Here is a 20,085-nt window from a genome sequence, read left to right as displayed (position 1 = left end):
ACCATCCCCACGTTACCCTCCCCTCACTCGCCAACCCCCCCAGCCAAAGAGCTGAAGGTGCTGAGCAGCTAGAGGCCGTGTCTACGCAGCAAGGGGACTGACTGCTGCTGCCTGGCTCTTCACGGCGGAGTTCCCTGCTCACAGGCTACTGTGGGCCTTTGTGCAGACAGTTGCTGAAGGTCTTATATTGCTGGGTTAGCTCTTCCATTTTGGTGGCTGCCAATGAAAGAGAACGGCAAATAGCAAGGTCAGTCAGTCCAGCTGTCCTCGGGCCCAGGGCACCCAACAATGGGCTGAGCCAGGAGCCCCCGAGAGAGCCAGGGCCTGGGGAGCGCCAATGGAAGCCCCTGGGGGCTCCAGGCAGAGCCTCCAGGCTGGGATTCACCAGCTTGGCCGGGTTCCTCCCCACCATTCTCCGCAGAGCCCAGGAGTCACGGAGATTCATGATTTGGATGCTGTATGGATTTTGATCAGCCCTTCCTTCAGCTCGTCCGAGTCCATCCTCCAGGAGCTCATCTCCCTGGCCTGTCCTCTACCCTCCCACAAGGTTGGCAAGTGGTGTTCGGTCCTCCCATCCCAAGGGTGAGTGCAGAGCCTGGGCATCACAGGGTGGGCCTCAGGGTGATGGCTGGGTGGGCATCTCACAGAAAGGAGACAGGTCTGGCCCCAATGAGCCTTCCCACTCACCGCCACTCCCTCTGAGGGCACTCACATTTCTTTTACATATAGATAGGATTCGGGGGTGTCATTTCCCTTTACCAAGTCCTCAGATTCTCCCAATCTCCAGATGCCCCAGCCCTGCTCCTTGGCTCCCCCAGATCTGGGCGTATCCTCAGCTCACATGTCACCCCTCTGTCCCGGACCCTCAGTGCTATGTGGCCTTCTCTTGGCTCAGGGTTTGGCCAAGCTGTGCTGTCTCTGGAAGCCTGGGCCCCCAATGCTGCGTCCCTGCTACCATGGATTATGGGAGGCTGGGTTTGGAGTGCATCCTAGGGCTCCCTCTGGAGTGGACTCAGCCTTCAATTCTGCAACTGCCTCCCTCCTCCTTCCTTCCTTCCTCAGCATCAGAGATCTCAGCCCTTCTCTGTGCGGTTTTTGTTTGCCCTTGTTTATCTTCCCCTCTCTTGAGTCTCAAGATGTTTTCTACTCAAGATCTGCCTAACTCTCTCCATGGATTGTTCCGAACACTTTGACAACCATGCTTAACACCTAAGAGTGTCTGCTTGCATTTCTTCTTGCTGGTTCTTCCCAGTTTCCTCAGTATGTGTGGACAAGATGCTGAGTATGTTCATTCAAGTTGGCTGGAGTTCTCTTCTCTGAATGACCACTGCCTCTGGTGGTGGAAAAGGGTTAGGGCAAACACAGACAAAGAAGCAAGTGCAGAAGGAGACAATAGGGCAGGAGAGGCCCACAAGGGCTCTGAAGAGCTGCAAGAGTCCTGGGAATGTGGAAGTCCACACGCATGCCTGGGGCCGTGCAGGCGTCTGGGAGAGACCTGCAAAGGCCCTGAGCCCATGACTCTACTTGACCTTAAGGTAGGACCAACAGAGGTGCAGAGGAAGGAAACATCAGCCATCTGGCTGAGTGTGGAGGAAAACCATGAAGCTACACACCCAAGTAGCTCACACAACTCCAAATGGGAGAAACTCAAAAGTGACCCCACACCAAGACTGTCAAAAAGAGCCAAAGGGCAAGACAGATCTGAGAACAGAAGACGGAAGAGACTACACCAGGGCCTCCATTTCATGTCAATGAACGTGAGCGATCACAGACCCTCACTTGGGAGGTGCAGGCACCTGGAGAGAATCCTCACCAAGCCGGGCCAATGTTCAGCTGCAGGCAGGAAGCGGCTGATGGAGTCGCTAGTGTGCGAGGCATGTTCCATCTCTTAGCCTGGTCTGTGGTCATACAACTATCTACTTTAAAGTCAGTGGCAATGGACCGAAGTGGGTTTGCCACAGCCCAGGGGACAGAGGCAACTTTTCACTTGGCTAACCCTGAGTTAAGACACCTCCCTAAAGGCTGCTTTTTTCTAACAAATAACAACAACGGAAAACATTCTCCCAGTGTATTTTCCTTAAGAAGAAGAAACTTACTCAGAAACAAAGTTTAAAATTAAACGCAGACACAATTTTGACCTTACCCAATAGCAGGAAGGTGGGAAACAGCAAAGCTAGCCCCACAAACGGGAGGAGCTGGCCTCACCGCCATGACAGCAGAACCTCACCTCCACGTGGAACCTCAACAGTTGAAACGAGTTCACTGCAACCTTTCTTAAAGGTTGACAATCAGAGGGAAATTCCCTGAGTGATAACATGTTCACTGCGGAATATGTGAAGGCTGCAGAACAGGATAAAGAAACAGGAAACGAACTAAACGATCACAACAAACTGGAAAATTCTTCAAGAGACAAGAATACTAGACCACCGTACCTGCCTCCTGAGAAATCTGTATGCAGGTCAAGAAGCAACAGTTAGAACTGGACATGGAACAACAGACTGGTTCCAAATTGGGAAAGGAGTACTTCAAGACTGTATATTGTCACCCTGCTTATTTAATTTATATGCAGAGTACGTCATGCGAAATGTCAGGCTGGATGAAGCACAAGCTAGAATCAAGATTGTTGGGAGAAATATCAATAACTTCAGATATGCAGATGACACCACCCTTATGGCAGAAAGTGAAGAAGAACTAAAGAACCTCTTGATGAAAGTGGAAGAGGAGAGTGAAAAAGTTGGCTTAAAACTCAACATTCAGAAAACTAAGATCATGGCATCTGGTCCCATCACTTCATGGCAAATAGATGGGGAAACAATGGAAACTGTGACAGAATTTACTTTCTTGACAAGTTTATACTTGGGCTCCAAAATCACTGCAGATGGTGACTGCAGCTATGAAATTAAAAATGCTTGCCCCTTGGAAGAAAACCTATGACCAACCTAGACAGCATATTAAAAAGCAGAGACATTACTTTGCCAACAAAGGTTCGTCTAGTCAAGGCTATGGTTTTTCCCCTGGTCATGTATGGATGTGAGTTGGACTGTGAAGAAAGCTGATCGCCGAAGAATTGATGCTTTTGAACTGTGGTGCTGGAGAAGACTCTTGAGAGTCCCTTGGACTGCAAGGAGATTCAACCAGTCCATCCTAAAGGAAATACTCATTGGAAGGACTGATGCTGAAGCTCCCATACTTTTGCTACCTGATGCAAAGAGCCAACTCATTAGAAAAGACCCTGATGCTGGGAAAGATTGAAGGCAGGAGGAGAAGGGGTTGCAGACGATCAGATGCTTGGATGGCATGATCGACTCAATGGACAAGAGTTTGAGCAAGCTCCGGGAGATGGTGAAAGATACAGAACCCCAGCATGCTGCAGTCCATGGGATTGACACAACTTAGCGACTGAATAACAAATGATCTAAATCACCTCTGACTCTGACACAGAGAAAATCAACATCCATGTGGTAGCTCAACTCCCACAACAGATTCCTCTGCATTTTTTCCCTTTAGAAAAGTAAGATCATACTGTGTATTTCATTTTCAACCTGCATTTTCCTTTTAACATTATACAGTATGCATTTCCTCATGTCATTGTAACCAAGTTTTGAAACAACAAATACTGTCCAATATTATACATATAACCAGTATCTACCCAAGCTTTACCCAAGAATAACACCTTGAATTATTCCCATTTGTCAGTATTGTAAATGCTGGAACAGTATAACAATAAATAATCGAAAGTGACCTACAGGCTCAGTAATAGAAAACATTCAACAAATTTTAGCTCATGTCTAAAAGGAAGTGTCTGACGACTGGAAATATGACTTTGAGAACCTGGATCAATGCTTAAAATGAGGTCCAAGGGAAAGAATATAATAGTGCGGCATGAGGTGATTAGATTCAACTTATACAAAGGAATAAAAAATGATGAGAGGTGTATACCCATGGCTGATTCATGTCAATGTATGGCAAAAGCCACTACAATACTGTAAAGTAATTAGCCTCCAATTAAAATAAATTAATGAATTTTAAAAAATGATAAGAGGAAACAGAATAGAGGGAAACAAACCAAAACATGAACGCTGACCGCCTCTGGGCCACTGTGTTATGCAGTGCTTTTAGTTTCCCTCTTCATGGCTTTAGAGAATCCCCATTTACTACCACTCATGGTTTTCTTTTCTGATCTGTCAAAAGCATTTTTAAAGGGAAGGAAAACCTTAAGCATCAGAAAAAGAAGAGAACAGGAAGGGACCAGTCCCCAAATGCAGGCCGAGGTGCCCTAAGACGGCCCTGACCACCAATCGGGTGGCCACGGACACAGCAAGGGGTGACCACATACCTAGACTCAAGACAGAGCTGTTGTTGCCCCAGCATATCAGCTCCTCCTGCTGCTGGTTCGCCATCTGCACAACTTTTGCCGAGGTGCTAGTGACTTCCACAACCGCCTTCAACAGCTGCGACAGAGGAACAGAGGGTGAGGACGTGTAGGCTTGAACGCCAGCGGTCTGACCCACAAGAGGCGTCTCCTGCTCCCCGCCCCAGTGGACACTGAACACCTGCCTCCAGCTGCAAGGACAGTCACCCACCAGAGCTCCCCAGTGTAATTCCCTTCCTCCTGGCCCTGCGGGGATGCCACACTATCTTGGATCCCACCTCACACTGGGGCCACGCAAAGCTGGGGTGGGGAAGACAAGCGGACAGTGCAAAAGTCAATGTCCCAAGGTCAAAGGGCCTTTCTGATGGGTGAGGACTGTGCCCTAACTCAGCCTGTTGGCAGAATAGCAAAGGACAAGCTGGTCAGACGTTTGGAAGTCTGGGAGCTTTCTTGTGAAAACACCAAGGCCAGCACCATGGGAGCCCTGAGTCGATGGCAGAGTGTCATGTGTGGCAAGTGTGCACATAATCATAACCAAAGCTAGCAGTCGGGGCTCCGGGGCTCAGAGTCAGTCCTGAGGCCATCAGCTCAGCCGTGTAAGGCCACCTTTTCTTGTCTGTCCGAACTGGGTCAAGGGCCCAGACGGGCAAGCATCTGTCTGTCTGTCTGGCACCGCTCTCAGCCACACAAGGACGAACACACTGTGAAACACTTGAGCCTTCTGTGCAGACAGGCTGAGGCTGACACCAGGACGGAAGCTGTAGGCTGGCACGAGAGTCTCCCACGGTCAGCTGGGGCCCAGCATAGACAGTACACACACCTCTTCTGTGCCTGCGGTTGTGGCTTGGTGGGCACCCTCCTAAAGGGCAGGGGGACTCACAGCAGGACATCCCCAGCACCCCTCCTCCCCTCAATAGCCAAAACCTGCCTTTAAGTTTCAGCCTGAGGCCTGGAGCCCAGAGCTCAGCCGGTCCCCGCCCTCAGGTGCCTCGCTGGGGAGAAAGTGGCCCCTGGGAGAGGACAGGGGAACGGCAATGCTTACTTGGCTGCACGATGTCAGGGTCTTATACACGGCCTGGACGATGGGGCCGCATGGGTGGAGGTAGGGGCCTGAGCGCTGGCAGTACTCGCCCAGCTCGCCATCGTAGACTTGCAGGAAAGCCATGACGAGCTGATGGAAGTCAGAGATGACCAGGCGCAGCTTCTGGTCCAGGGTGCTGGCGTGGGCGCTGCCCACAGTGGCTCCTTGCTGCACAAAGCACTGCAAAGTCAGGGGTGGAGGCTGTCCCACCTGCCACAGGGCACCAGGCAGGGCCCTAAGCCCCTTAGAGAGGTGGGGGTCTGCTGATCACTCCATGCTTCCAGAAACTGGGAGACGAACAGAAGACCGGAGGCCTGCAGTGACCTCAACGTCCTCCTGAGGACCTTAGCAGCAATGAGGACAGGTCCAGGGCTGCAGGGAGGGCCGCGGGAGAAAGCCCAGGAAAAGCCCAGGGTGCCAGGCCTGGCACAGGGCTCCCCCTCAAAGCCAGTCCTTTCCACTCCTGGAAAAGCCTCCCCTCTCCGGCCATCACATTCTAGAAGCTGGGCTGTCCGGCACGTGCACCACCTCACTCAGGCCTCCTGACACGCTCGTCGGAGAGACAGGGCTGTCTGAGGCTTCGGGACACCCGGCAGGGACCCTCTGCAGCACCCCACAGCTGGCGCCTCACCTCCATCTGGAGTGCCTGAAGCTTTGAGGCACTCTCCTGCAGCTGCCGGGCCAGTTCTGCCACCTTCTTCTCTGGCTTGACCGAGGGGCTGGCCCTGCAGGGAGACAAGGGGTCATTTCTGCCTGGTGCCATCACGGGCATCAGGGCACCTGTGGACCACGCACAGGAGGCTCCGTCTTGGCCAACGGGCCACCTACCCCTGCCTGTCGTCACTCTGCTTGTCGAGAAGGGGCTGCACATCCACGGGCCATGGTTTACACTCGGGTCTCAGGAGCGTCTGCAGGCAAGGGCTGGAGAAGAGCTCCCCCAGCAGCCCCTCAGTCTTCTCCCTGGTGTCCTCGAAGCACTCCTCCACACTGCAAAGGCAGCCCCAGGGCCACGCTGTCAATGCCAGAGACCAGCCTAGACCAGCGAAGGGGCCAGGAGAAGGCATCTCCTCCAGTCTCTGAGAGCCCACCCACCTGCAAGGACAGCCCAGGTATCCATCCTCGGTGGGGTGAGCCTGCGTTCCCCTGGGGTGGAGCGTGGGGGGGTTCCTGCTGGGAAGACGTGCCCAGCGGGCTTGGAGGAGCAAGGGCACCCGGCGGCCAATTCGAGCAGGGCCTGTGCCAACCTTTACCTGGGACAGTTGGAGCCACCGACACTCAGGCTGCGGACCACGTCCAGCAGCTGGTCCATGAAGTGCAACTGCTTCTGGGTGCAGGCCCGGCCCTGGGCAGGGAAGGGCACATGCACTCACTAGCCAGATGTGCCAGGGGCCCCCTGCTGACCCAACGGGCCAGCAGCCCCCCAGGCTTCCACCTGACAGGCTTGTGGACGGGCTCAAGGCCCCCAACACAACAAGACAGGCGGTGGATGTGGCCACGTCGCATCTGCTAATTCGTGGCCAACGGGGACTCATTCCCCCATAGGTGACACGCAGTCAAGCCTTACAGCCAGAGTCCCTGAGCGGCAGCTGAGTCATCCCCCCACCCCAAAAGCAGCTGGGATGCCCAGCCGGGAGCAGTCCAATTGAGAGCTCAACTCCTTCCGGAAAGGGGAAGAGGCCCGAGACCGAGACCCGGAAAGCAAATTCAATCTGGGAGAGCCTGTGTGAATACGGGCTGTAAACACAGCCTGCTCCGAGAACCCTGTGAGCAGCAGTGTTTAGGGTGGGATGAGAAGGGGCATGCCGAGGGGGCCCAGGCAGCCCCGGGAAGGTAGCAGACGGGAACACGGTCACATTCTGCTCTTATTTGCAGCTCAGTTCCCATCCACAAGCATCATGGTTGCAGCTGCCTGGCACTCCCTGCGAGCCTGGCTCTCACCTGCGTAGCCACAGGGACAGGCCTGGTGCCTCTGCAAGCTCTTGGCATCTCCACCTCCATGCCCCCAGCCTGCCACTGGGGGCACCACTACCTCGTGTTACCTCCTTCTCCCAACCGGCCCCAAACAACACTGAGCCGGAATGATACACCCGAAGGGCACCCTGCGAGTAGGAGATAGGGCGTGGGACACTGTCTAGACAGAGGAAAGCCTGGGCAGAAACGTGAGACCAAGTGTCACTCAGGATCTCACAAAGCCTTGACCAGCAGCCCAGGCTGCCCGCCAGCCCCTCTGCAGCAGACCGGCTCCAGGAGCCCCACCAGCCCAGGAAAAGGTAAGCCACCCCTCACAGCCTGTACACTGAAAGCTACAAAACGTCTCCAAGAGAAATTGAAGAAAACCGAGCTACATGGAACGACAGCCCATGTTCAAGGATAGACTCATTAGGGGTGATAGTAATACTCGCCAAAGTGATCTACAGATTCAACACAATCTCCATCAAAAGCTCAGTTTTACACAAATTGACAAACTGATTTTAAAATTCATATGGAAATTTGAGGTACCCCTAAAAGTCAAAACAATCTGAAAAAGAGTAAAGTTGGAGGACTGACATGTCCACAATTTACTGCAAAGCTATAGTCATCAAGGCATTCTGCTACTGGCATAAGGACAGGAAAACAGATCAATGGAATAGAATGGAGAATTCAGAAATAAAGCCTCACTTTTACATTCATCGATTTTCAACAAAGATGCCCAAACAGTCCAATGAGGAAAGAATGGTCTTTTCAATCAATAGTTGATTAACTAGAAAAACTGGACAGCCACATACAAAAGAATGAAGTTGGATACACACCTTACACCCATACATAAAACTAACTCAAAATGGGTCAAAGATCTAAATATAAGAGCTAAAAATACAAAACTTTTTTTCAACAAAGCTCAAAACTTTTGTACTCCAAAGGACACATCGAGAAAGTGAAAAGACAAACCACAGAATGGGAGAACATATTTATAAATCAAAGATCTGATGTGACTTGTATCCAGAATATATAAAGAATTCTTACATCTCAAAAATAAAAAGACAACCCAATTAAAAAGTGGACAAAAGACATTACTCCAAAGAAGATCCACAAATGACTAATAGGCACAGGAAAAGATGTTCAACACCATTAGTCATCAGGGAAATGCAAATCAAAACCACAATGAGAGCCCTTCACACCCACCAGGATGGCTCGTATCAAAAAGATGAACAATAACAAGTGTTGGTTGACTTGAGAAACTGGAACCCTCACACAATGCTGGTGAGAATGTGAAATGGTACAGCCACTTTGGAAAACACTTTGGGGTTCCTCAAAAAATTTAACATATTCAAAGAATTCTGAAAGTTACATAATTCCACTCTTAGGTATTCGTATATACTGAAGAGAACTGGAAACATGTCTTCTGTCAAAAATGTATAAGGCAGTCGGAGCATTGTTATTTTTAAGAGCCAAAATATGAAAAAAATTATTTCAAATATGCTTCTTAAATTTTAAGAGGAGGTAGCAGGGTTTCAGAGTAGGTTTAAGGGTGGCTGCCTTTGTATGGAAACCCATGGTAGGCAACACGTGGAGGAAAGTACATGAACTCAGAAGCCAGAAGGTTGGGTTCAAGGGGCCAGGCTCTGTTACAGAGCAACCTTGAGAGAACTATTTGTCACCTTCCCAGGGAGATGGAATATGACAAGGACCTGCTGTCTGGGGGAGGAAGGGGATGACAGTTACTGGCACGTAAGCCAGAGAGCCTCCTCGACCTCCTCAACCAGCCCCTCACCTTGTCCTAAGAATGACAGGGGTCCACCCAAAGGAATCCTACGGGTTCCTGCCCCAGGGGCTAAGGATGCTGGCTCCTAGGGAAGGAGCCTTCCCAGAATCACCCCAGCATCATGGAGGCCCCTGGCCCACAGGGAGGGGGGGCTCTCTCTTACCTTCAGGAGCTCCTGGTCATTCAGCCCACACAACATCAGTTCATGGCCCAGTTTCACCATCTCTGCTGGAACACAAGGGTCCAGTTACCGCAGACAGCCACCCAAACAGGGGGATGCCAGGCACCCTGGCCAAGTGCCAAGGGCTTCCCTGCTAAAGGATGTCAACAAGGAGGCAGGTGGCGGACACCCTGGGGTGCCAGCAGGGCCTCCTGCTGTGTGACCTACACCTGGTCACTGCCCTTCCCTGGAGGCTAGGTTCCTCACCTGCGATGAGAGGTTGCATTCAGTGCTCTTCCGTACAGGGAACACTGGCTTCCAGCAGAAGCCCGCCAGCTGCCTGAGGAGCCCACAGAGCCAGGGCACCTTCCAAAGAAGCTGCGTGCCACCCTTTCAGACACCTCGCCAAGCCACAGCACAAGGAACCTCACATTTGTTGGTTTCATACAGACCCTTCACGCCATCACACCCCTTCCTCTTGCAGGCAACCCTAGCAGGTGACTACTCTTCCATTTCACAGATCAGGAAACTGAGGCCCTGTATGGTGCAAGGAATCCTTGGTCACATCTTCCAGGGAACCCTGGGCGTTTTCTGAGGAACCAGCTGGTAGGCCACGACTTGGAGTCACAAAGCCGGGGGCCAGTGCAAGCTGTATGTCCCACCCAGCCCTGCAGCCCCTGACCCCAAATCCCTGCAAATGCCTACATCTGAGTCTCATCAAGTCCAGGAAACAGTCCCTTCACAAGAAATCCAGGATCTGGGCAGTGTTCCCCTCTTCCAGCGCCCCACACCCATCTCAGCACAGCAGGCCAGGGACCCTGTTGAGCCCACAGTCATGATTATATGGTCTTCCTTGGAATATAGGCCCCCATCCTTCTGCAGTTCACCAGGCCTGGCCTGGCCCTGTCGCCCCTCGGACCTTGCCCCAGCCCTGGCCCCTTGCTCTGCCCTCTACCGCAGCCACCCTGGCCTCCTGGCTCTTCCTACCTCCTGCTTGGGTGCTTGTTTTTCTCTCCCCCCAAACTCTATTCTTCCTAAGATCTGCCTGCCTCACTTCCTTCCTTCCCACGTGACTTTTGTTATTTAAAAGGGAGGCCTTTACTTCTCCCAGCCCACCTGAGCACCACCCTGCCTTCACCTGCCTTTGTTTATGGTGCTTCTCAGCATCTGATACACTAAGAAATGTCGCCACCTACTGTGTATCACCTGTCTCCTACCTAGCAAGCAAGCTCTGCAAGAGCAGTGCTGGGTGCAGAGCAGATGCTCCTTAAATGTGAACGGCTGACTTCTAATCCCCCCCTCCGCGTGTCACGGTTTCTCCCAATTACACTCTTGCTCAAGCATTCACATCTACCACCTGCTCTGCCACCCAGGGCCCGCCCCCACACCGTGGGCCAGGCTGAGTTGCTCACCCACACGTTACCAAAGAGGAAACTGAGGCTGGGAATGGTAACACCACGGTAGGTACCTGTGCGTGCATGTTCAAGGATTCACTTGTGACCCGCTGACCAGGCTGGCCCAGCCTCAACGGGCTCCGAGACACAACCCATGTCAGCCTCGGGACAGGCCCCAGATAACTAATGTGGCAGGACCAGCAGGGGCACGGATCAGGAATCTGGGGTCTGGCTCACCCACCCTGGGGCGGGGGTGGGGCAAACACAGACTCGCAGAAGGATGGACCTTCGAAAACACTGCTGTGTGGGTGAAGAGCTAGCCAGCACTTTCAGGACTGCAATTTGCTCCCCTTTACCTAGTGCTCGTTGCTGGCTTAAGGACAGTTTCTGCCAAAAACGGATTGAAAAGAAGCAGTTATGAGATAAGCCCCCACGGAGACCTGCCCAGGAATGCCTCATGTCATAGGCACGCACACACATCCAAGCACAATGTGGCCTGATCACTGGTGACATCAGCAAGAACGGCTGTCCCTGCCCCTCAGCACCCTAGTGGATGGGCTGGCGGGGTATCCTTCACAGGCACAAGGGAGGGCGGATCCCAGCAGGCTCTGGGGACATCCACTGAAAACACCAGTCCACTGGGATCCACCAATCTGCTAAGGAGGCCATGCACCAGGTCAGAACGGCCAGAATCCACCATTCAACATGAAATTCCCATAACGGAGGAGACCCACCTTGGATCTTCACTTCGGCTGATGCCCCCTTCAGCGAGCTGAACCTGTCGAGCCAGGAGGGACACACCCTGCAGGCAAAGAGCAAAAGCAGTCAGGCCTGAGTGGGCTGCAGGGGGCCCTCACACCTGTCCTTACAGATGCTCTCAAAAGGGAATCTTCATATCCAGGTGCTAAATGGCACTGGAAAACTCACTTTAAAATGGATGATCTTATGTGATTTCAACTCCATAAATTAGCGAAACACAAAACCAAACTACTTCTGAAAGTTCACCTCGGAAACGTGAATTTGAGTACTGACATTAAAATTCTCACAATAAAAACATGAAAGGACTGCTCAAGAGGAAAGAAAACTGAATTCTGACACCTTTCCAGGAGGAACCCAGGGGCTGGCTTTGCTTGCAATCACAGTGCAGGTCTGTTTGGAGAATGTGCAAAAAGAATCTCCCTGGTCTGGCATCCTCACAGGCCAGGCCTGGGCCCCTCTCCTTGCATGTGGCTGACTGCCCCTCTCCACCTGCAGGGCTTTCTTCCCACCCAAGCCAAGCACACTGAGTTGGTTCCAGCTGATCTGGCGAAGCCCATCGCTGGCTGACATGCATTGCCTCAGGGAAGCCACAGGAAGGCTGGATCCGCCTGAAGCCATGTTGGCATCCCTTCATCACTGCGGGTCCTGGACATGGTCCTTCCACTGGGCTCTCACCTCCCAGACTTTGGGCTCACCGAAGCCAGGAGCCAACTTTCTGCTGTGTACTTCTAGGACCTAACAAACACAGCAGCCAGCACTGAAAAGGCGGCTGGTGAGCATTAACGAATGAATGACCACAGCCTCTCATCACAGACTAATCCACCATGAGTAAAGGCCCATGCCTATCTCTTTCAACAGAAGGGCGTTTTCTGTTCTTCAACTAATGTAAGTCAACAGGCAATGATGCTACTCAAGGTCACAGCTCTGAGCCATTTGAGGGCTCCTAGCGTGGTAGGCTCTGGGATCACAGTCCCAGCCTCCCAGATGGGGAGACAGCCATCCCACCTGTCCTTTTGGCCTGGTGGAGCCCCAGCCTTGACAATACTGCACAGATAAACAGGAGAGTGGCCACTGGTAAGCATCTTGCCTTAAGATGCCAAGGTGAAGGGTGGGATAATTTGAGAGAATACCATTAAAACATGTCTATTACCATATGTGAAATAGATCACCAGTCCAAGTTCAATGCATGAGACAGGGCACTCAAAGCCGGTGCACTGCAATGACCCTGAGGGATGGGATGGGGAGGGAGGTGGGAAGGGGGTTCAGGATGGGGGTTTAGGATGTACACCCATGGCTGATTCATGTCAATGTATGGCAAAAACCACTCCAATTTTTTAAAGCAATTAACCTCCAATTAAAATAAGTAAATTAATTTTTAAAAAGAAGATGCCAAGCTGATGGGCAGAACCGTTTCCAGACACAGACCACAAGCAATACACCGGCAGGGGTCACAAGCAACACACAGCCCAAGTCTCCCACTGGGTCTCCACCACGAGGGGGCAGTCTGAGCATGGCAACCCCAGCCCCAAGGTCCAGGCCTGGTGCAGCAGTCAGGCCATGTGAAGGGCGCTCCAGCTGCTGGCCAGGGAGCCCCAGGATGACTGGAGCCAGGAACCCGCCCAGCTCTAGCACAGTCGGGGCCCAGGCCTCACCCTGGGGACCTGCTGACTGTCTCATCATCATGGTGGGAGAGGATGGTGCAGGTGTTCAGTGGAAAAGGCTCACTGTTCTTTCCCTGTGGCCATACCTGCCCCAACCAGGCTGGGGGGGTGCCCTGGCAGCTAGTGGGGGCCGCCCAGACCCCCCCACCTCAGGACTGCAGGGAAGAGGGGGGCAGGACAACAGCCTCAGCTGTGCCACCTGTCTTAAATTACTCATTAAGGCACCCATTCCTTCTGTCAAAGAGGGCTGGGCCAGAAGGGGCAGGAGAGGGAAGTGCCACCAAGTGAAAAACTGGGAGGCTGGCCCTGGGCCTGGTTGCCAGGCAACATTCCCACTCACAAAGCGCCAGAGAGCTGGGAGCCCTCACTGATCCATTAGGCTGGACCACAGCAAACCACTTCAACACACTTAAGAATAAATCCCCAAAAGTCTAAGTGACCTCACTCAGAAAGGACTTTCATTAAAGTTGTTTTTCCTAAAGCAGCAGGGAGCAGGGCAGAAACTAACGGTGCTCAAGGCCTCGAAAGCAAGTAAAGCTCCTCAGGTGCCAAGGAAACCCACTAGAGTTGAACTCAGCGATCCAGAGGCCCCGTGGCTCTGTCGTGCCCATGCTGAGGGCCAGGCTGGCATACAAGCCACCAAGACCACCATGCCCAACCCCACCCCCAGTCAATGCTGCATGCAGTTCCCAGGTTCTACCTGGAGAAAGGTGAATAGGTGGCCCTAAAGGAGGCTGAAATGGTGAAGCCATGTACAAAGAAGCCAAGAGGAAATTGGGAGAAACTGGACTGTGTGAAATCCTCTTTGGCCATCGAGAGGCCTACAGCACTTCTGCCAGCTTGGGATCATAAAAATCAATTGAACATTCCTTGGTTGCTTCTTAAAAGGATTGTTTCTTATATTTAAAAAAGCACTAAAAGCATCTGAGGGCCACAGCCAGACTCTCATCCCTCACCCCTCTGGCCAGCAGAGAGACTTGGTCCCCAGTTTCCACCTGGGCCAGGCAACTTTGGGCTCCCTCCCACAAGAGCCTCTCTAAGGCCTGACTTTGACCTCCCTCCTGTGTTCAAGATCTCCAAACTAGCCCAGGCCATCCTCACTTCTATCCCAGGTTCCTGGACCAGGCACTAGTCCTTCCAGGACCAACAGTGCTTGTCACGTGAACCACTGCCATTCCAAGCCAGGCTCCAGTCTTTTCCCTACCTCTAGCCTCTCCCCTCCAAACCCATCTGCCACAGAACTCCCAAGTCACCCTACCAAAAATGCCAGTTTCACATGTCACTCCCCTGGTCCCAGGTTCTTTCTGCCATTCAAGCCAGTCCTGCCTGGTTCTCTCTCTCACACCTTGACTCCCCGCTCCTATGGAAACCAGTGTCCACCATGACCTGTTCCTTCCCAGATCAAACGCGACCTCCTCCATGCCAACACTGTAGCACTCAGACAACAGAGGTGTGCCCAACACTGGGATTGGTGCCTGAGCCTTCTGCACCCCCAGTTCCTTGGAGACACCCATCAGTGTCTGAGGAATGGTACCCTAGTGAGCATGTGTCTGTGTGCCCACTTGTCACCTCAGACCCTAGAGCACATCTCAAGTATGTGCAACACCATACTGCAGCCTGAGGCTACTGGCTGGACACATGGTGTAGCTGTGTGTGTGTTTGTGTGTGACAGGCACCATGCATGGGAAGCCAAGTCTGCCCAGATCCCTGCATGGCACACATACAGGATCCTATACAGCCTTCAAAGACCTGGCTCACACATCCTGTCTCCTTTTAAAGAAAATCTCCAGGTCCCAGGGAAAAATGTGTCCATCTTTACCTTGGACACTTATAGACTCCTGAACACACCCCTGCCAGAGCCCTCAGCCTGTTGGCTTTGTCTTGACCTGCTGCCCTGTCTGGCTCTCCAGAGCTGCCTGAGCATTCTGCACCCCCAGTTCCTTGGAGACACCCATCAGTGTCTGAGGAATGGTACCATGACCCAAAGGACTGGGAAATGGGGTTTTGGCCCTGGCTTGCCACTCCTCGGTAGTAAGACCGCAGATAGTTCTCGACTCCACTCTGAACCTCAGCTTCTCAATCTGAAAATGAAAGGCCTGAAGTACATCATTTCCCAGATCCCTGCCAGCTCTGAAAGTAGTAGTTACAGCCAGAAAAACGCTCAGAAGCCAAGCTCAGCTACAGCATGGCTGTGAAGAGACAAGTTGAAGTGCTCTCCAGGGAACTTTCTCCCCAGATCCGAGCACGGCTTCATTTCTTATCTAAGCAGGTGACTAAAGACGGTGGGCACCTTCTCATATAAAGAAGAAACTCCATCTTCCCTTCTGGGTTGAGTGGTGTCTGTGTACCCCAAGAGTCGGGGAGAAAGAAAGCAGGTTGTTACCGTGTGCACATCCACTCCAAGATTTCCAAGCGGTACTTCGATGGGCTACACAGCAGTTCCTGAATGGTCTTTGGTTCTGTGATATAAAGACCGTCAAGGAAAGGGCAGTTGAGGTCCTAAACAAGGAAAGGGAAAGCCAGGAAGTTTTAGAAAGGCAACATCAGCGAAAGAATTGAAACGCAGAGCAGTCATCACGCTCTCAGTGCACCTCCATTCATGCACATTTCAGGATGCCGAGCAGCCACCAGGCAGGTGACACAGACCCCTGGCCCCGGACCACGGGTATCGGTCTTGATCACGCCCAGAGTTCAGTCCCCATCATCTGCAGCTCCCGGTGCCCACCACTTCGCGTCCTTTTCGGAGGCCCCCCCGAGGCAGAAGCGGTAGTTTGACTTGGTAGCAACTAGGGGTTACGGCGAGATTCCGATATCGGCCGTGGAGCAAAGGGAACCGGGAAAGGGCCCACAGGGCCGATCACGGACGGGGAGAGGGGGTGGGCGAGGGGAGAGGTGTCCCAGAGGGGAAAAGGAGAGGGGATGAGGGGAGAGCGGGTCGCAGCCCCGGGGCCGCCGCCTGACCTCGCGGGGAGGGCGTCTTCACCACCGCTGTCACCGGTATTTGCTGCAGAAAACTTAAAGCGGGAGGCATGCACTCCGCCTAACTGTCTCCCCCAGACCCTGCGACCTCCTCCTAGAACAGGATCTGTGGCCCCATACCCCCGCCGCCCGCCCCTGCACTCCTTCTGCACGCCAGGCCTTAAAGCATCGGCGGGACAAAAGTTCAGGCGCCTGAACTCCCAGGCACGGGCCACGGAGACAGCAAAGTGAAAGCCTGGGGCCGCCCAGGGAGCGGAGACGGACGGCCTACGAGACTCCCCCCGGCAGCGGCGATCCGGGCCTTGCGCGAGGAGCCACCAACTTCTGCAGCCCCGCCGCCCAGACCCCCGCCCCCCCGGGTCAGCTCCCGGGGGCTCGCGGCACCTTCAGCTTCGCGAAGACCTCTACAGCCGCCTGGAACGAGCTGTCGTCGTCACTCTCACCCTCATAGCCACCGCAGCCGCCACCGCCATGACCCAACTCAGACATGTTTCCCGCTCGGGCCGCGCCCTGTCCACGCCCCCGGATGACTGGCCGGCCCAACTACCAATCAATCGCGAGCCTAGTGTCCCTCCCGCCTACCCGCCTGCGCCGTAGCCGGGGCATTGCGCAGAGACGCATCCCGCCCCCTCCTCCACCGTGCCTTCCCATTGGGCAGCGGCTCCGCCCAGGAGGCTGACCTCGAGGAAAGCGGGAGGAGCCGGGGCTGGCGCTCGGTCCCAGGGTTTCGCGCTAGGCTCCAGCCAGCCAGCCGGCCCGGGGCGGAAGACGCGGCAGGAAGAGCATCCTCCAGGAGAGGGCACTCCTGCCTTCTTCCCGCGGTTTCTCCGAGGGAAGATGAAGGGGGAACCTGGGTGACGGGACAGAACCTGGATGACTTCAGCATCCCACGTCCCAGCGCGGCTCTCTGTCTCCCTTTGCCCACACTCACAGCTGTAGTTAGAAAGAGGTTTCGTGGATTCGAATTTGGCCCAAGCTGTGTGTTTCTGGGCAGGTTACCTAACCTCTTTGTGCTTCCTTGCACGCACCTAATGTGGATACTGAGAGCACTTACCTCATTGGGTTGCTATGAGGGTGGAATGTGGTAATAATTTATATAAAATACCCAGGGCAATACCTGGCATGTGAAAAGCATTATGTACATGTTTACTATTATTATGCTCCTTTCACCTACGCCTCCTCCGGTTTGTCTTTGACCTTCTGGAAGGTTCTGTATCTCCTTCCTGCCCTGGCCACTTACAAATGTCTTTGCACCTCCCAGGCCCCTCAAACTCAATGAGTCTGAAATGACATTTGTCAGCCTGTCCTCTGCCACACCTCCAAAACCCCCAGCTCAGTGAACGCCCGCATCCCAGGGACCTGCTGATCAGATGAGGTACGAAGGAGCTGGAGGCTGGCTGATGCTCAGGGAGTGGGAAACCAGCAGCAAGGAGCTGCTGCCAGCCCTCCTTGATTCTCTCCAGAGGCTGTTCCTGCTCAGTGCCCCATCCTGCCATCTCCTGGAGGGTGGCATCAGGGGGCAGGGCTACAGGCCAGGAGACATAGGGACCTGGCAGGAGGCGACTTCAGTCCTCTGAGTGACAGGAGAGGGCTCAGCCGTGTCCTGGAAGGAAGGGATGGGCAGGAGACTGGGCTAAGAGGAAGGGACCCCAGCCTGGCCTTGTGGAGCAGGGCCTGATTCCCTAGTGAATGGTTTGGAATTCCAAGCTATTCTGAGAACATAGAGCCTCTAAACTTGAGCTGAAGGATGCTCCAGCCTAGGGACCCAGGGACTCAGAGATTTGCAGAAGATCCCTTCCCCCTCCAATGTGGCTGCTGACCTGGGCTCTTCTCACCGCTGAAGGCTGTAGGGGACTTTGGGGTTTTTTTCCCCCTCTTTTTCTGTTTTTGTTTTTCTTTCTTTTTAAAAAAAATTCATTTCCATCACAGCCCCAGCTCAGACATTCAAATTCTTGTGGGTTTTTCTGTGGATCTTTTCTAGGACTAGGGAATTTGGCGGGAGAAACTATGGCAGTGTGGTGGCCTCCCCACCCTCCCCATATCCTCTGCTCCTGAAGATCAAGAAGAAACCAGCCCCTGTGTATTCTGGAAGAAAATTCCCCTTCTCCACCCAGCTCTATGGAGCCAGTAGTCTAAACAGCCCTTCCCCAACTCAGCAGCTCTGTCTATGGCACAGGATAAGATGTGGTAGGATTTTCAGGGCCTTGATGGGAGAAGACCATCTCAAAGGGTCATTCGGGTCCGTCCCCTGCATGGAGAGCCCACTGGCCAGCCCTCAGCTCATAGAGATGGCAGCAGCAGGCCTCAGCTTCCCCTCCCACACCACCCCTGAATCATGGTTCCTCCCAAGCCTCATCCACTGGAAAGACTGGAGACTGGGATGGGAACAGACTACTGGGCCTCTCTGGGTGAGGCAGAAAGGACTGCAGAGTGGTAGACGCCTCTGGAAATGTGGACACAAACTCAATACAAGGAAGCACTTCTCTCAGAGGGCACTATCAAAAACACTAGCTTGGCTACCTGGAAAAAGGGAGGGAGCTCTTTTTCTTGGGAGGTATGCAAGCTCAGGGAGGCAGGGAGGGATGTAGACAACTCTATTAGAGGGCATGCCTGCTCCTGGCTTCTGTGCAGGAGGCCTGGGCAGGTCAAGAGCTGAAGGATAATGTCTGCCTGAGAGGGGATGGGGCTGGGTGTGGGGGGCACGGATGTCAGCAGAGACCACAGGGCCCTGCGCAGACCTGAGAACTGAACCAAACTTCTGATCATGGGGGAAACTTGGCCATGTGTCAGTGCTGGAAATGAGACCAGTTGACAGGTACTGGCCTCACTGTGTCAGGGATGGGCTGGCAGCAAGCCAGCCACGTGACGCACCTTGCCTGTGCCTTGGGCACAGAAATGTATAGTCAACCAGGTGGCTTTGCCCCATGGCCTCCCTGCCCTGGAGCAGTGGGCTGCTGGCAGGAGCTGTACAGGGCATCGGGTGACAGGAAAAGCCTCGAGAGCATCTCGGCCCCAAAGTTGCAGCTGCCATTAGCAGCAGACCCCAGGGTGCTGGGGGAATCTGAACCGGGTCCCCCCCTCAACAGCCAATCAAAGAAAGCGGAAGTTCAAGGTTTACCTCTCCAGTAAGGAAGAGACTTCCCTGTAGCTCAAATGGTAAAGAATCTGCCTGTGAGGGTTCAATCCCTAGGTTGGGAAGTTCCTCTAGAGAGTGAGTGAAGTCGCTCAGTCATGTCAGACTCTTTGCAACCCCATGGACTGTAGCCTACCAGGCTCCTCCATCCATGGGATTTTCCAGGCAAGAGTACTGGAGTGGGGTGCTATTTCCTTCTCCAGGGGATCTTCCTGACCCAGGGATCGAACCTGGGTCTCTCCCACATTGTGGGCAGACACTTTACCAACTGAGCCACCAGGGAAATCTCCTCTGGAGAAGTTAACGGCAATCCGCTCCAGTATCCTTGCCTGGAGAATTCCATGGACAGAGAAGCCTGGCAGGCTACAGTCCACGGGGTCACAAAGAGTTGTCGCAAAGACTTGGACAGAGACTAACGCACACACACAAGGAAGAGAAGGCAGATTTGCTTCAGCTGCCTCTGAGACAGCCTGAAAGGCCTTGTTCCAAGAAAGGGGAGCTTTTGTGGGATGGAGGCTCCTCCCAGTGCCCACTCCCCATACCCCTGAGATTCCCCAGTAAGAAAATGAGATCAAAGAACTCCTCATCACATCCTCTTGTGAGCACCAAGTGCAGGCTCCTGAGAAAAGGGCACATGTCTGTGTGTGTGTGTGTGTGTGTGTGTGTGAGAGAGAGAGAGAGAGAGATTGCAGGAGAAAAATTCCATTAGTTATGAGTTGAGGCGCTTTGTAGAAGTAAGTGGCTGGGCCTGGCATTGGATCTGGGGGAGAAATGACACAGGGTGATGAGGCCAGGCTGAGGAAGGTC

The 20,085-nt window shown here is 53.4% G+C and overlaps 1 protein-coding gene across 3 annotated transcripts; it reads right to left on the bottom strand.

Moving 5' to 3' along the window:
- Window positions 1–11: 11 nt before the first annotated feature.
- Window positions 12–16,662, bottom strand: HAUS7 (HAUS augmin like complex subunit 7). 3 transcript variants are annotated; one of them, XM_055438662.2, is made up of 10 exons: window positions 16,530–16,662; window positions 15,550–15,665; window positions 11,481–11,548; window positions 9,356–9,420; window positions 6,704–6,795; window positions 6,282–6,440; window positions 6,085–6,178; window positions 5,415–5,633; window positions 4,337–4,451; window positions 12–216 (listed from the first exon to the last, which is right to left on the bottom strand). In XM_055438662.2, the coding sequence occupies exons 1-10, from the start codon at window positions 16,632–16,634 to the stop codon at window positions 146–148; spliced, it is 1,104 nt and encodes a 367-aa protein (XP_055294637.1). In that variant the 5' UTR covers window positions 16,635–16,662; the 3' UTR covers window positions 12–145. The 3 variants fall into 3 exon arrangements, with proteins under 3 accessions (XP_055294637.1, XP_055294639.1, XP_055294638.1); XM_055438664.2 differs by having other exon boundaries at window positions 5,415–5,621; XM_055438663.2 differs by having other exon boundaries at window positions 9,356–9,417.
- Window positions 16,663–20,085: the final 3,423 nt, after the last annotated feature.

The sequence above is a fragment of the Moschus berezovskii genome, chromosome X (assembly GCF_049115385.1).
Source record: "Moschus berezovskii isolate FMDL1 chromosome X, NW_MosBer_1.0, whole genome shotgun sequence".
NCBI classification, from domain to species: domain Eukaryota; kingdom Metazoa; phylum Chordata; class Mammalia; order Artiodactyla; family Moschidae; genus Moschus; species Moschus berezovskii.
Note: the sequence above shows the minus strand (reverse complement) of the source record. Positions and strands in the feature narration are given on the sequence as shown.